A 16,638-nucleotide genomic window follows, 5' to 3' on the forward strand; every position below is an offset into this window, starting at 1 on the left:
TCTCTTCAAATGTAACTCGAATCCCAATAATCTCTTCTAACGTCACTCAAATCCCAATAATCTCTTCAAACGTCACTCAAATCCCAATAACCTCTTCAAACGTCACTCAAATCCCAATAATCTCTTCAAATGTCACTCAAATCCAAATATTCTCTTCAAACTTCACTCAAATCCCAATAATCTCTTCAAACGTCACTCAAATCCCAATAATTTCTTCAAACGTCACTCAAATCCCAATAATCCCTTCAAACGTCACTCAAATCCCAATAATCCCTTTTAAACGTCACTCAAATCCCAGTGCGCAGGTTATCTATCTCTTCAAACGTCACTCAAATCCCAAATATCTCTTCAAACGTCACTCAAATCCCAATAATCTCTTCAAACTTCACTCAAATCCCAATAATCTCTTCAAACGTCACTCAAATCCCATTAATGTCTTCAAACGTAACTCAGATCCCAATAATCTCTTCAAACGTCACTCAAATCCCAATTATCATGATAATGTCTTCAAACGTCACTCAAATCCCAATAATCTCTTCAAACTTCACTCAAATCCCAATAATCTCTTCAAACGTCACTCAAATCCAAGTGCGCAGGTTACTTTTGTCCGTGAGAAAAGTATTGAGCAAGCGCTTTGTGCCGAGGCAATCACACGTTGAGCAGTCTTTGACGCTTTCTATCTTATTAAAATCAGCGAGAGAAATTCAGAAATTGTGAGCAAAAATGTTACCCAAATCGAGCGACTTTCATCTCTCCCCGTATGTACGTCAGCGAAATGTCACGTTGGTTGCCGTATCTGAAACGTAAGATCTGATGTTCACGAGTGATAGATGTTTGTTCTATGGTAAAAGACAAAAACACCTTTACTTCAAATTTTTACTGGTTTTAACCAATATTTATATACATTTTGATATAAGTGAAAAATATATTTGATAGCTTTCACTGATTCGCGAAGTTTAACAATGTTATCTTATTTATTTATTTATTTATTTATTTATATATTTTCAAACGCAATTTCCTTAAATGATTTTGAAATAAATGACATATCTTTGTTTCCGGTTTAATACCTTTAAGGTGCTAACTTGATTAAATGAAAATTACAAATGTTCATTGAACATACAAATGTCTTCTATTAATTGTGTTAATTATTCATAAAGATATGACCTTCCTTAACCTATCGGAGGCGGTATCTTCTCTAAGCACTTTAATGGGGAACGCCCTATCGGCTTTTTTTCATGACTATTTATGGACTTTCTTTCGCGAAATAGTCAGTTGAAAGAGGCTGACTTGAAGAAGTAAGTGTTATGAGAAGCATTTCATGAAAATGAATTTGTTGAAGTTTTTGCTGTTCTGTACATTCGTTCAAAGTGTGCGTGCTGTAGTTTACACGAACGAAAATGGTGTTACGTTTGAATACATGCTGAATTTTAAAAGGAGATGTCGTTCTACTGATGGAAGATTTGCATTTCTTCACAGACTCTCTATTTCCCAATGTGTGGAACAATGTGGCTTGCGACCACACTGTGCTGCTTTGAATTATCGAAGACGGGCGCAAGTTTGTGAACTATTTTCTGTAGCGGATGAAGGTGTAAAGACAGTAGGGGACTGCTTGTTCATACCGGCGTCAAAAATTAATGTCCTTCAGGTATTTATTGTAACATTTTATATAAAAATATACATATTCCCAACTTTTTGTATGAAAAGAGACACCTGTAAATGTATATATCAGTGAACATAAAATGTAGGGTTAATGCACGTTTTTTGTGTAACAACATCTGCAGAATCGCAAGGGATTGGTTGGTGCACGAGCCCGTAGGGCGAGTGCACCAACATAGCCCGAGGGATTCTGCAGATGTTGCTTCACGAAACAAACGTGTGTTGTCGCTATTCTTGCATAAAACACAACTAAAGTGCTGGAAATATCGAAAAAACAAGACTATTCAACTGACATTAGCCGATCGAAGTCGGCCGTTTCAGGTTGTTATGGACACATGTTTTATTTATGCATTTCCAGGGCCTACAGAAACAGTGCATATTTTATACATGTCGAACAGACATTCTTGTTGTGGTAATTTCTTTAATATTAAATATATGTAAAATAAGTATGACTCCCCCTTTTTCCGATATATCGGTAGGAACTTTAGCTTTAGAGGCTCGGAATTATGAGAAAAGGGCATACACGGCATCCTGTCTGTACACAATTTGCAGGTGAGATGCCGACAGAACACAATCTGCTTGGTTTAAATTAATAGTCTGTCCCTTACGCTTTTTTAACTGTAAACATTATCGTTTAATAGAAATTGGTATCGATACCTATATTCTTCATATCGTTAAAATTGAAATCTCTAGGACTATAACTAGACAATTTTGCTTTGCACCCCACCCCAACGCGATCAAAGTTTGATAAACACAAAAATTTTATTTTTTCCAACATCGATATAATCAATTTATATTGGATTTATAAACTCAAACATGGTTGGTGAGATCTACAAATAAATTGAAAAATATATAATAAATACCTTCTGTTCATCAAATGTTCATTAACTATGGAAAAATCCTTCAATCTTTACGCTTCGTCATGTTTATGGTTTACATTACACACAATCACTACATCAGTAGACTGCATAAATGTATAAAGTAGACACACACATTTTTTAAAAGTTTTAGTGTAAGATTTAAAGGTCCAATACTAAGGAAAGTGAACATTTTAATTTCTTTTAAAAAGCACAGAAACTATTTCATTTTATTGGAAAATGAAAGTTGGTATGTAGAAATTTAAAATATATAGCAGTATATGTAAAATTATTTTTCTATGAAGTATGAAGAAAGTTAAAAAGACCTGGGGGTCATTCTGTCGATTCATTGAAATTTCAACATAATACACATACATTTCTTTGAGATCCAAAGACCGTCTGTAAATTTTGACCTGCCAATCTTCATTATTTAGTGTCTTGCAGAAGTCTATGCACTGGCTATGAAAAAAATTGCCAACTCACTTTCTCTTAGTAATGGACCTTTAAAGTTAGCATGTCAACTTTCTCGACTCAAATTAATTTGGAAAACGAAATTACTTACTTTGAGTCAAATACGCGTAATAATACAATAATACGGAACGTCAATGCAGTCGCGTATCAAGAGAGGTAGCACTTATTACAAGTTAAAGTAAAGTTAGGTTGAAAAATGATATTTTTAATAAAAATGCAGATGAAAAGATCTCATAAATCTCGGACCTTTCGACTTCGGCCAAAATTGATTCGGGATCCATAATTTGCTTACGTTAGACCCGCAACAGCATATTCAAAACGTTCACCAACAGCGCGTGCTCACGAGAATCTCCATGTTTGTACACGTTTTTTTCCCTGTTTGTGCATGCCCGAAATCGGCAAAAAACAAAGGTTTTATGCAAGAATGGTGGTTTCTAGTAGCTCTAAGGCTGTGGTTTTGGTGCTCTGTGCTTCTGAGAAATCTACCCTTACCTATTATCTTTCCTAGTGCATTACAAGGATTGAATGCTGTTTGAAATGGATCTGAAAGCAATTTTAACATTACGAAATTTATTCGGAATTGAGTCGCTGCTTTGTAGCTTTCATGGGTATGAAGAACATGAGCTTGCAGAAAGAGCGTTATTGTCGGATGCCTCTAAGCATACTTTTAACCAAACCATTGTTGCTGAAAACGAAATGCAAATTACTCAAATGGCCAATTGGCAGGTTTTGGTGGCGTTACAAACGGTAAGAGAGGTAGTTTGCACCGCTTCACTATGGCTAATCTTTACCTTGGAAACTAGATCTTTATTGTTTTCTTATTTATTTTTGTGTGTATTTTTTGTAGTTTTTTATATTTTTCATTGTACATATACAACATATACTTAAGCATATAATGAACAAAATACCGCATACTTTCATAACTTATGCTCGGCCAGCACAAGCTTTAATAGGAACCATTCAAAACCAAACAATCAATCTCCAAAACTCAGAACAAAATATGAGCCGCGCCATGAGAAATCCAACACAGTGGGTTTGCGACCAGCATGGATCCAGACCAGCCTGCGCATCCGCGCAGTCTGGTCAGGATTCATGCTGTTCGCTTTTAAAGTTTATTGGAATTGGAGAAACAGAGAACAGCATGGATCCTGACCAGACTGTGCGGATGCGCAGGCTGGTCTGGATCCATGCTGGTCGCAAACCCATTATGTCGGTTTTCTCAAGGCGCAGCTCATATATTTTCGAAGCAATTCACAACCAAACTGCAGAAAAGTAGTTTGTACACCTCTAAAACTCAAAAGAACTCTTCAACACACACATTCAAACAACCAACCAAATTAAATACATCAAATCACAAATGAACCAACAATTTCGACCACCAACAAACAAAGTATCAACTTGAAATAAACCACAATTAACATCCAAACATCCAAAATATTCGCTGAATTAATCAACAAGTATGTACAATGAAATGTATGCCACCAATCTCCAACAAATAAATCAAGAAACAAATCTTTACTTCAGTAATCGAGCCACCAACGGACTTTAACACACTTTATCATGCGACATTATCTCTCTAAAGTGCGAAAAAGATTCTAGTAAAATTCCAATGTACCTGTCAACACCTCTGCTATTTGGTCCATTCTCTCTCTACAGCAGTGATTATGTAAATATAGATAAAAAAATTCTGCTGCCGTTTAAGCTAATATGGAGTATATATTTAAAACTTATTGTTGAACGCCGTTTTTCAACAAGCAACAAATAATTATCCTGATACAGATTCAAATACAGTCAAACCTGTCTGTAAAGACCAAACTTGGAAATGTGCAAAATGGTCTTTGTTGACAGGTGGTCCCTCTACACAGATATATTTGTACTGTTTATAGTTTAAACGGGAAGAGAAAATACAGGGTTTTATAAAGCGTTAATAAGACAGTGCCCTTTATTCAGAGGTAGATTGTAGCACAAGTTTGACTGTATAGGATTTACAGTTTTACTTGGTACAACACTTCATACTGTTTAAATTATAGACGAAGTTGACGGGACCGGCAAAAGTTGTTCGAGTTATCGATAGTTCGAGCCATCGAAAATTATACGTTTTATATGGATTTTGCTGGAACCTAATGATAAGTTTTAGCGAAGGTGACGTTCAAATAACCCGTGTTCGAGTGAAGAGAATAGATTTATAAAACGTCAAAACGTGGGTTTTTGGATCAGCGAACGCTCTTACTCCATAATAAAGTGTATTCTTGGATAAAAACTACTTTTTTTACTGGATCCGCCCATGTATAAACGGGAGAAAAATCGTGTGCAAACAAGGCAATTCACATGCTGTTAATACATGATTTTTATTTTTGAAATGCTTTGCCAGGGATATATATATGTATTTTTACGAACACTGATATTTGGCATCTGTGTCTTGTTTCTTCCTTAACAACCTCATCTTGTAGCATTATAGATACAATGTAATCCATAGTATGTTTAGCTGTATCTGTTTCCAACCCCAAACGTACTGCCCCCATCAATGTACCCACTAGCTTCTCTTAGAGTACACTCCCTTTATAAAGCGTCTGTTCAGTTATTGTAAATAACTGTGAATAAATAAGTATCGCGTGTAACTTGTGCTATTGTTCGTTTTTAGTATTATATTTATGATTTTGGTAAGTATCTGTCGGTATGTTTTTATCTAATTTCTCGAAGAATTTATATAAACAGCTTGGAAACTTGACACTACGTTCGTACTTATCCGTACTCCAACTGCGTGTCCGTACTCAGTATAACTCGAATGCAAAGTTATTATTCTTGAAATTGTGATCGAGTCCATCAAATTGTGAAATGATATGAACAATTATTGGTAAATGTTTGTAATTGAGAGATAAAAAAAAAATCACTTAAAAACCTTCAGGATGTGCTTTCGATAGTGTTGTTTATTTCCGGGCCTTGGATACGGATATTTAAAACATGTTTACCGTTTCGAAGAACAACAGGAATGGTAAATAAAAATGTACCGGAATCGTCAAGTCATCACATATGAAAACAATATATAAATCGTCGTAAAATATTTTTTTATGCAAGAATAGCGACAACACACGTTTGTTTTGTGTATTAACGTCTGCAGAAGCCCTTGGGATATGTTTTGACTTCGACCTTCGGTCTCGGTCACAAACAATCCCGCGGGCTTCTGCAGACGTTTATACACAAAAAAACGTGTATTATCCCTACTGTCCAGGTCAGCAAGTCGTTTACTGCACATGTCTCATTACGCAGATATATTTTTGTATATGACAGCTGGCGCACGCTTACAAGCCAGTCAACCGGGCTTCGTGTCCTAAAGAATGTTTCGACTTATGGAAGCAAATATACGTCATTAGAAGTCAGATCTACCTCTGTGCATATTGCACGACGTGTATTAAGAGACCATCTGAGGGAAGACAAAATTACTATCTTAACACAAATTGTTTCTTTAGTTAATACATAATAATTTGTTCATTAACAAGACAAAAATGATCTGAAAATGTGGTCTCTTCATGCAAATGATCTCTTAATACACGTGGTATTTCAATCAGTTTTATTGTTGTTTATCGAAATCAAAACTTTCAGACCGTAAATATTTCCGAAAAAAATGATACATATTTTCACATACATTTTATGTGTGTGTTTTTATTGTAGAGTGTTTGCGGTGCGTGTGAAGAGGGCAAAGTGTGTGACACAAACACTCACACATGCATCTATAAAGGTATAAATAATGCTTGTTGTTTTCACAGGATTGTATATTAATGTGAAAAGATTGTATAAAAATCTTTAGTTGAATAATGTACATGTAATTTTACTAACATGCCATTTTCTTGGCTTTCATTTGCTATAGAAATTGACCCAATACCAGTGAAAGGGGAAGTTTATATTGTAGAATACAAATTGATTGACTATTTATACTTGGTTATATTATCATTTGTAAATGTGGACTTTCTGAATTTAAATTTCTAGAAACTTTCACACAAATATGGAGCAAACTTTTCTTACGATCTTCAAACTCTTTATCTTATCACAAAGTTCCGGATATCTCGAATACATTTTCAAGTCCTGTCCCAAAAAACGTGCACTTTGTATCATTTTAAGTCGAATTTCGGATATCTCGAATACATTTTCAAGTCCTGTCCCAAAAAACGTGCACTTTATATCATTTTAAGTCGAATTTCGGATATCTCGAATACATTTTCAAGTCCTGTCCCAAAAAATGTGCACTTTATATCATTTTAAGTCGAATATCGGATATCTCGAATACATTTTCAAGTCCTGTCCCCAAAAAAACGTGCACTTTATATAATTTTAAGTCGAATTTCGGTTATCTTGAATTCGAGATACCGAGTTTCAATTGTATTTTGTATACAAAATATAATAGCAAAATTTCTTATTTTATTATATTTGTGTTATAAGTGTGAAGGCAACTTATTAAGGTATATACATGTAGTTTAATATTTCATATCGTAACAGTACTTCTTCCTACATATGTGACTATACTGAAGTGTTTTGTTATAGAGTGTGAAGCAGCAAGTGCCCCTTTGAATGGCCAGATATTTGGCAATAAAAATGAGATTAGGGCCACTATTAAGTACCAGTGTGACAATGACCAGCCCGACAGCTCCGTGAATGCTGTCTGTCAAACCGATGGACAATGGAGTGCGAATGTTAATTGCACTACAGGTACAATTTTTCAGTTCTATTATAACATCCTTTTTCATATATAGTATGACTAAATTTTATATTTAAAACTAAGAAAGAAACACTGCATAGAACGTATCTCATTCTGCCCAATTTTATGCTTTCTTCGATAAACAAAGAGGGAATAAAATCGATTAGAAGAAGCCAAGCGTTGAAATTTTATTCGGCGATAAACAACGGTTGAAGTGCGGACCGGTGAGAGAAAAATATGAATTTAATTAAGAATTCAAACATTACTATTCGGGTGAATGAATTTCAATCATGATTTAAAATGATATTTCAATGAACATGTTCGAATGAAACTAAACAAGGCCTTCTTGTGGTTATTCGTCTGATTTAACACGTTTTCCTCATCATGATGCCAGGACATTTAATCCCAAGGGCTAAAGCACTCTTGGCTCCGTTTGTACGCCTCTGAAATCAGCCATGGTATATTAGACAATAGATCACGTGAAGGTTTTGGATAATATGTCAATATGTACAAACAGTATGGTGCGGGAACCAAGTAAGCTGATTGGACGGAAAAGTGTCCTGCAAGATATACAAAAAAAGTTATACTTCAATTATCATATTTACTTTATTTATATGGTTTAATAATATGTTTACATTAAAATTGAAATCGAAATCTTGTGATAAGTTGTTTCAGTGAAATATGATAGAACACATCTTTAGATAACGACTGTGCTATTTTTTCTTCAGTAATGAATACTGGAAATAACGATAAAATGCAATGTACAGTTGCTACCAATTATATTTTAACTGAAATTATGGAGAATGTTTTTAAACAGCTGTCTTGAATTGGCACGTTAAGATGAAAGCAATGCAAAAAAAAATGAATACTTGATTGACCTGTCTCGCTCGCGTTCAATAACTCAATAAAATTTGAATTAACTTAATAAGTTAATTTCTAATCAATTTGTTAAATAAAAGTGTTTACTTAATTTTCGGTCCCGTCCTGTTTACATTATTGGAATACTGAGAATTTCAATAAAAAAAAAAACAAATATCTCACACTAGATTAAAAATATTTATCGGTTTTTGAAAGAACGAATGTTTTCTCAGGTGCTATATTTCTCATTCTATTGAAACGCAGTCAATATCAATTTGAATTATATGCCTGTCGAAAGCAGCTGTATTTTTTAAACTATTTCGATAGCATGCAGAGAAATGGAATTACAATTCCTGTTTTGTGTACCGCTTTGTTTTCTTTCTTAATTTGAGGCAAACGTCTGAAGAGCTGTCGCAAACTTGGCCACAGTACGGCAGATATTGAACCAGTTTATTAAACGGGCTTAATGCTATAAATAAACATATTCTGAATTAATCATTTTTCTCTTTTTATGTTGCTTATATGTCGCATAGATGTCATATTTTTTCTACAGTTTAGTGGGTTATTTTTGAAACATTTTATAATTGATTTTTGAATTTAGCTCACGGAAGGTCGATAGTTCTGCCAAGGTAGCTGCCCGCGATGAAATAATGCATGGAGGGCCACCTTGGGTCTTCCTCCACGATCAAAGTTGGAAAGTCGTCATATGACCTATAACTGTGTCTGTGTGACGTTAAACCCAACAAAACCAAATAAATTCTTAAATTAATTTATTTCTAATAAAAAATATTTTTAACTGTAGTGGTTCAATGGTTATGCATTAACCTGGTAGAACTCAATTTCTGGTTCTAACATGTTCTTTTACATACATTTAGGATGTGGCAATGTATCTATTCCGCATGGAAACATCGTGCAAGATAGCTTAGATGTAAGCAAGGCGTCTGTAACCTGTGACGCCGGGTACCAGACAAGTATTTCTACAATCAACTGCACAGGCTCCGGCAGTTGGGAGAACACAACATGCGATCCCATATGTAACTAAAATTTTGTTTTGTTTACTCAAATTATTTTTCAAACACCATTGTGTTTACATAATGTATCTTGAATTGTATTGGTGATTTATTGTCTATTTTAGTTGTTTTTGATTTGCTAAACACGTTATCATTTTATTTATACACTTTTTTGACATAAACTTTGTATTGTGACGACACGCAATATGCAGTCAAGCAAAGCAAGTCTACTGAAAAAAATAAACCTTAATGTTGCTAAAATATATGTCTTCAAGATTTACATATCTATTTACAATCGTTTAAAGACCTATCACGAACTACTGGCCTACGTTTTCTCCCTAAATAAACTTCGTGAAAATCATTTTCAGACTGAAAAAAGGTATGATACAGTAAAAGAAAAGGAAGTGTAAAATTTAGGCCTACATTTATATGATTTCACAACTTCATCTGCTAATTCGTTCATTGTTTCATTTTAGTACAGTTTTTAAAACATAAATAAGTGCTAAAAATGTTTCTTTCCGGTATCCCGACCTACCTTAAATTTTTGGCCCGACCCTAAATGTTTTTATGACCTTGGAGAATTTTTTTTCAACAGTTTAACAAAAAATTGCAAAATTGCACTTTTTATGGTTTAAACATGGTCAGTGATGTTAGAAATCAACTTACTGATGCTCTAAATGCATAACCCACTTATTTGTATTCTTTTTTTGTCACAAAAATAATTTCCGAAAAGTCCCAATTAATAAAAAAAATCAAAAAAAAAAAAATACTGAGCTACCTACCCTAATTTTTTTAGCATGTTACTGGAAACAAATATTTTTTTACCCCTAAATAACTTACAATGTAGTTAAAAAGCGTGACAACAACTTGACTACATACATCAAGTACAGTGTATACTGCTACATTAATTACGCAAAATATGTTTTGGCATTAACCGCATTGCCTCGGCCTTTTATGGTACTGTCAGTTTGTTACTAGATACTTGAGAAATGTTGCATCCACTTTGGTGAATCCGAGTGATATTTTTCGATTTTTCGCAATATACGAAATCAGGTGTATGTGCTATTTATTCGTTTTTATTGTTGTATATTTGTTTAGCTTGTGGAAATCCAACATCAATAGCTAATGGAAACATAGTTCTGAATAGTGGCACCTTGTTCCAGAATACAGCAACAGTGACCTGTGACACTGGTTATCAAGAAAGTCTCAATGTCATAAGTTGCACGGCTTCTGGCAGTTGGGGTACCGTAACGTGTGATCCAATATGTAAGTATTTTGTTTCTATTTGACATGTTACATATATAACTGTACTAAGATTGTCGTTCGACCTTGAATGTCTATGTTTTCTTCTAATTTGACTCGTTGATATATCTTAAATAAAATATCCATTGTTACTGACAGGACCTTTAAAATTTCTAAATGATACAGGTTGAAAACAACACAAAAGATTCTCTTATAAATTTAAAGACGTTCTCGTAAGCCGGACCCAGTTTTTGTGCTTGGTCATCCGGAAAAATGTATTCCGCGTGACACACACTTTTCTAAAATATGTATTTGAATAATTATTTGTAAAGACGCGCTAATACGTATCGAAAGCAAGCGGCAACTTTAAAATGCTTTAGAAATTTTAATAAAATTTTAGTTTTTATTTTAATCTAAACTTTAATAACTCCTAGTGTGGCAACGATCTAAGGTATTTATAATTAAATTGATACTGGTTATTTAATCGTCATTTAGCGTGTTAAGTCCAAGCAACAATTGCTAATGGAATCGTAACTTTTATTTATATTAAATACTTAATTGTCATTTAGCATGTGGAGTCCGAGCGACAATTGCTAATGGAATCATAACGTTTATTGATATTGAATACTTAATTGTCATTTAGCATGTGGGGTCCGAGCGACAATTGCTAATGGAATCAAAACGTTTCTTGATGTTGAATACTTAATTGTCATTTAGCATGTGGAGTCCGAGCGAGAATTGCTAATGGAATCATAACGTTTACTGATATTGATTACTTAATTGTCATTTAACGTGTGGATTCCAAGCAACAATTGCTAAGGGCATCATAACATGTACTGATATTGGTTATTTAATCATCATTTAGCGTGTAGTGTCCAAGCAACAATTGTTAATGTAATCATAATGTTTATTTATATTGGTTACTTTATCGTCATTTAGCGTGTGGAGTCCCGATGACAATTGCTAATGGAATCATAACATTTATTGATGTTGGTAATTTATTTGTCTTTTAGCGTGTGGAGTCCTAGCTAAAATTGCTAATGGAGTTATATAAGGTTCTTTCACTGGTTGTAGGTGCAGATGGGAATATCCGGCCTCAGGGGTTACCGCCGAGTTACCGCATAACCATTTACCCGAGAGCCGGATATTCCCATTTGAACTTACAGCCAGTGATAGAATCTTCTTCTTGCATACCAAATTCAAGAAATAATAGTGAAAATAAAATCAAACGAACAACTTTCTTTTTAGAATTATCTTCCTTAAGCAGCGTATTTAAAAAGCGTGGGAAATCAACGTCCGTAAACAAGAAAGACGTCATGACGTTTCAAAGACAAATAACAATGTTTAATTCCGGTTTTGTTTTAGCGCTTGCAGCGTAACGTTATGTATTTTAACTAAACTTACGTTTTTTGAACGAAAAATATACTAGGTATTGGATTTTTATTCCGTTTTATGAAATAAACTATAAATTACTACATAAATATGCTACTATATGTAATTTGCTAATGGAATTATAACATTTATTGATATTGGTAAATTGATTGGAGTCCTGGCTAAAATTGCTAATGGAATCATAGCGTTTATTGATATTGGTAATGTTATTTCATTTAGCTTGTGGAGTCCCGGCTACAATTGCTAATGGAATCATAACTCTAAATGGTGGTACTACGTACCAGGACACAGCGTCTGCTACCTGTGATACCGGCTTCGTAGAAAATACCAGTACCATCAGATGTACGGCTTCAGGCAGTTGGGATACCGTAACCTGTGACCTTATATGTAAATAATTAATGTTTGTATTTATACATGCAAATGGTATCATTGAGCTAAAAGCTCCGGCTATACAATGCAAACAATTTAATTCTACTGAACAGGTGTAATTTGGTTCGTCAATATGTTAGCAGTACATTATGAATTTATACAAGAATTGTTAAAAGTCCATAATGACACAAATTGTAAAATAGATAATAGTTTGTTGTTGTTTGAATAACATAGTAGAAACGACTGATTTAGTGTTCAAAAGTATTAAATTAAATGATTTCAATTAGCATGAAACTTGCGTCCAGAAATGTTTCTTAATAAAACAAAAATATCTAGGTTCTTTTAACGAATTTCTGTTTTGGTTTTATTGAAAACATCCTTTATTGAAGTTTACCACACTCCTTTTTGAACAACAATGTATTAACATAGTAAACAAGATGACATAATGCCATAACTTGTCGCTTTTAAACTGGCTCTGCTTTGTTTCATTGTTTGTCAGCTTGTGGAAGCCCACCGTCAATAGCTAATGGAAACATTGCCTTGAATTCTGGCACTATCTACTTGGACACTGCGTCGGTGACCTGCAATGCGAACTTCCATGCAAGTTCGAGCACTATCACTTGTACAGCTTCTGGCAGTTGGGAGACTGCTTCATGTAACCCTGACGGTATGTTAACTTGGTAGCTTTAAATGAAATGGCAGCTGTTCAAACAGTAGACAGCATTTGATGCCACTTCGTAACTTTAAGCAAATTCAAAAACATTTACGAAATGCTTTATTTCATGACGTCTGTTCAACGTATCAATAAATCATGAAAATACTGGTTTCAGGGTCATCCTTAATACTGGATCTACAATTAATATGATTTCGATAGGTTTTATGTTATATCTACAATGTATTATTCTAGCATAAAACTGCTGTTATTGTCACATTTCGGGGGTGTTTTAACAGGAGAGAAAACGTGTGTTAACAGAGAGATTCTCGCGCTCACGTGCTGTTATAACACCTTTTTTATATATGCGAGTTCCGTGGCAAAGCGTAAACGTCATTCGGCCCCAAAACGGATAATTCAAAATGAAATGACGTCAACGTAAAAAACAGCTCAGACATTCCCGCGCATTTCATGGAAATTTAATGACGTTGACGTAGGATGTATTCATTTATTAATATTTTTTCTGCGTTTTATGCTAGTATAGCGTTAGCGCATGTTCATTTCGTGTTATAACATCTGCAGAATCCCTCGGGATACGTTGGTATCCTCGCCCTACGGGCTCGGGAACCAACTAATCCCTCGGGATTCTGCAGACGTTATAACACGAAAAAACATCCGTTATCCCTACAATATATAGATATTTTGGATTCAAATGTCATATATTTAAATATCTAACGTATCCTACAATCTGATGTCTGTCAACAATGCCATCACTGTAATTACGTAAATGTGATGCATGTAATGCAGCAAAAACAACTACAAGAAAATCTCTTAGAAGCAAACCAGGATATTTTAATGAGTCTGTTCATGAGAGCTTTTGAAAAATGCAAATCTCTCACGTCCTTTTGCACAGGCTTAAGCAAACATAATGTACAAGTCAAACATATCACGAATGGTGTCTACAGTCAGTTATCTCGAGCACGGAATCCATAACAGGAACGATTGAGGTCAAACGCTTTTTGCTTTTAAACGAAAACAAGGTACACTTTTAGATACATATTCAGATATCAAATTCAAAACAACGCTTGTCAATTCGATTTCATGTTCTTTATCGTTATACTGAGTCTTTCATAATTTTCCGTGAATTCGTGTTTCTGAACACTTAATCAAGTTCGTCTGATCGAAAACCGAGCACTTATAGAAAGACTTAAACGCGAACAAAGCTTTCTGCCGTGAAACACCGAGAATACGGAATTTCGGATACGGTGAATACGTTATTTGCCAATTGTCTTAGATTAATTCGTTGCATAGTAGTGATCTCCCTTGAGAGAATAATTTACTAAGAATTTCATCTAATGGGATAGAAAATATCTGCCCTGCCCTTGCAGAAAGTTGATTGCCCTTCTACCATTAAAGTGCCGTTTACATTGGTTATATTATTTAATCCATTTAAATTACCGCAGATATATTCCATTGGATTTGTCAATAACATATTTTGTTCATTTACATTAGTACGTGATACCTTACATGCACCAATGATAACTATATATTAAATAACAATACATATATTGCAGACTGCTTCGTAAGCAACGTCTGGGATTATGCTGGAACAAAGAACGTTACTCCTTCTGGTTATGCTTGCGAAAACTGGGTGGATCATAGTTCAGACTGGCGCGTGAATGCCGAATGGATGCCAGAGTCTACAATAGCGGATGCTAAAAATTACTGCAGACAACCGGCAGACCAGAACTGGAACATTTGGTGTTTCTCCTCCAATCCAAACCATGAATATGAACTCTGTGGCATTTCACAATGTTAACTATACGATATTTTCCACATGCGTTGTCCCTCTGCATAATCTTCATCCCAATATATTCATATTGTATCAGAAAAACTGAACCAAACATCGACAGCAACGTCTTGCACTAAAATAAAATTGATCAAAATATTTCATACTGGCCCTGTTGTTTTACCAAGTGTGGTATTGGCCCAAAGCAAAGTCGGAAAGCCAATACAACTGTCCGAGTACAAAGAATAAGGCCGATATGAAAACACTTGAATAATGAGAATTTCATTGTTCCTCGGTATTAGACCATCAATTGAACTAGTCAAAATGGTCGAATCCTGTACTAACCAATTTATTTAATTCATCTTCTGTTGTTTTTCAGTGCTGATCGGAAGTTCTTTGCAAAATGTACTCCAATAAGTTATAGATGTACATATTCCTAGGCGAACATAAAGTTATATTATGTTCTACCATGATAAAATGTAAAAGGAAACTGGAAACTTCATAAAACTATTTAACAACTTTAAAACATATATACATATATATGACGTCATGACGCACTGCACGTAACGTTACGCGAGTAAAATTGATATAGTTTTCTTAAGGTGCATTCTGTCGCTAAACTATTTACATTTTGATGCTTGTCTTTACAACCCTTTTGCGACTTGTTACTGAGGAGTTACACTTTTTGGTGAATGAAACCCCTCTTGAAAATGATTAAGCTCTCTTTTGACGTATATGTTTTGGAGAATAAACCCCAAGGTTTACCTGAATATCCGGACAAATGATAGAAATAATCCTTTTTGTGAGGTCATGCGTATTTAAATGATAGCTACTGCACGCAAGAAGTATTCTCTAAAAATTCGTTACCCAAACTTACCTAAGTAAAATATCTGCTTCCTGTGAGCAATCATTTTTCAAATTGTCATTAAAGTGTGTGTTAGATTCGATCATTTCAGACAGTCTATATTTTCTTCTTTTTTCTTTTCGTAAAAACGTCATCATTTCATAATTGATTTGACGTATGCATGTGTATTTACAGCAATAAAAAAACATTATATCTCTTACAAGGACAATACACATAAAAGTCAGTTGTGTCTATTTTATTTTTATAGATTAAACTGTAAATTTCAGAACTTTTCCTGAAAACTTGTCCCTATGCTTAATAATGTGACCAGACTTAAGCACATGATCATTGCAGTTTGTGGCGATATGGGCCGCCGTGAGAAAAATACTGAGAATTGCATGGGTCTATACCACAAGAATCCAAGTACGGGGATACTTTCTACAGCCGCTACTCGGCACTTAAAGATTGCTGTTGTGATAGTTAATAAATCTGTCAGGAGAGCCTTTGGAAGTATAGAATGGAACCAAGCAAAATAATAGCATACTTGGTTTTATTGAGTCTGTTCATGAAAGGTAATGAAAAATGCAATACCTCTCACGCCTCCTAGAACTGGCCTAAGCGGAACTCTATTACTCATGTTTTGAATGGACACCATGATCCGAAAGGACCAAAAACATAACAACACTTAATCCAAGTACGGGGAGACTTTTTACAGCCGCCACCGCCACACTTGCGATAGTTAATAAAACCTGTAAGAAGATTACTTAATCGAAAATAAAACTGTCAAGTTGTGTAGTCCAGAGAATGC

At 34.5% G+C, this 16,638-nt stretch overlaps 1 protein-coding gene across 1 annotated transcript; it reads left to right on the forward strand.

Annotated features, from left to right (window-relative positions):
• Positions 1–1,246: 1,246 nt before the first annotated feature.
• On the forward strand, positions 1,247–16,074 carry LOC123542519 (sushi, von Willebrand factor type A, EGF and pentraxin domain-containing protein 1-like). The gene is made up of 8 exons (XM_045328417.2): positions 1,247–1,645; positions 6,654–6,720; positions 7,521–7,685; positions 9,408–9,566; positions 10,641–10,808; positions 12,396–12,563; positions 13,045–13,212; positions 14,772–16,074. The coding sequence occupies exons 1-8, from the start codon at positions 1,319–1,321 to the stop codon at positions 15,014–15,016; spliced, it is 1,467 nt and encodes a 488-aa protein (XP_045184352.2). The 5' UTR covers positions 1,247–1,318; the 3' UTR covers positions 15,017–16,074.
• The last annotated feature ends 564 nt before the right edge of the window (positions 16,075–16,638 follow it).

The sequence above is a fragment of the Mercenaria mercenaria genome, chromosome 19 (assembly GCF_021730395.1).
Source record: "Mercenaria mercenaria strain notata chromosome 19, MADL_Memer_1, whole genome shotgun sequence".
Taxonomy (NCBI): Eukaryota; Metazoa; Mollusca; class Bivalvia; order Venerida; family Veneridae; genus Mercenaria; species Mercenaria mercenaria.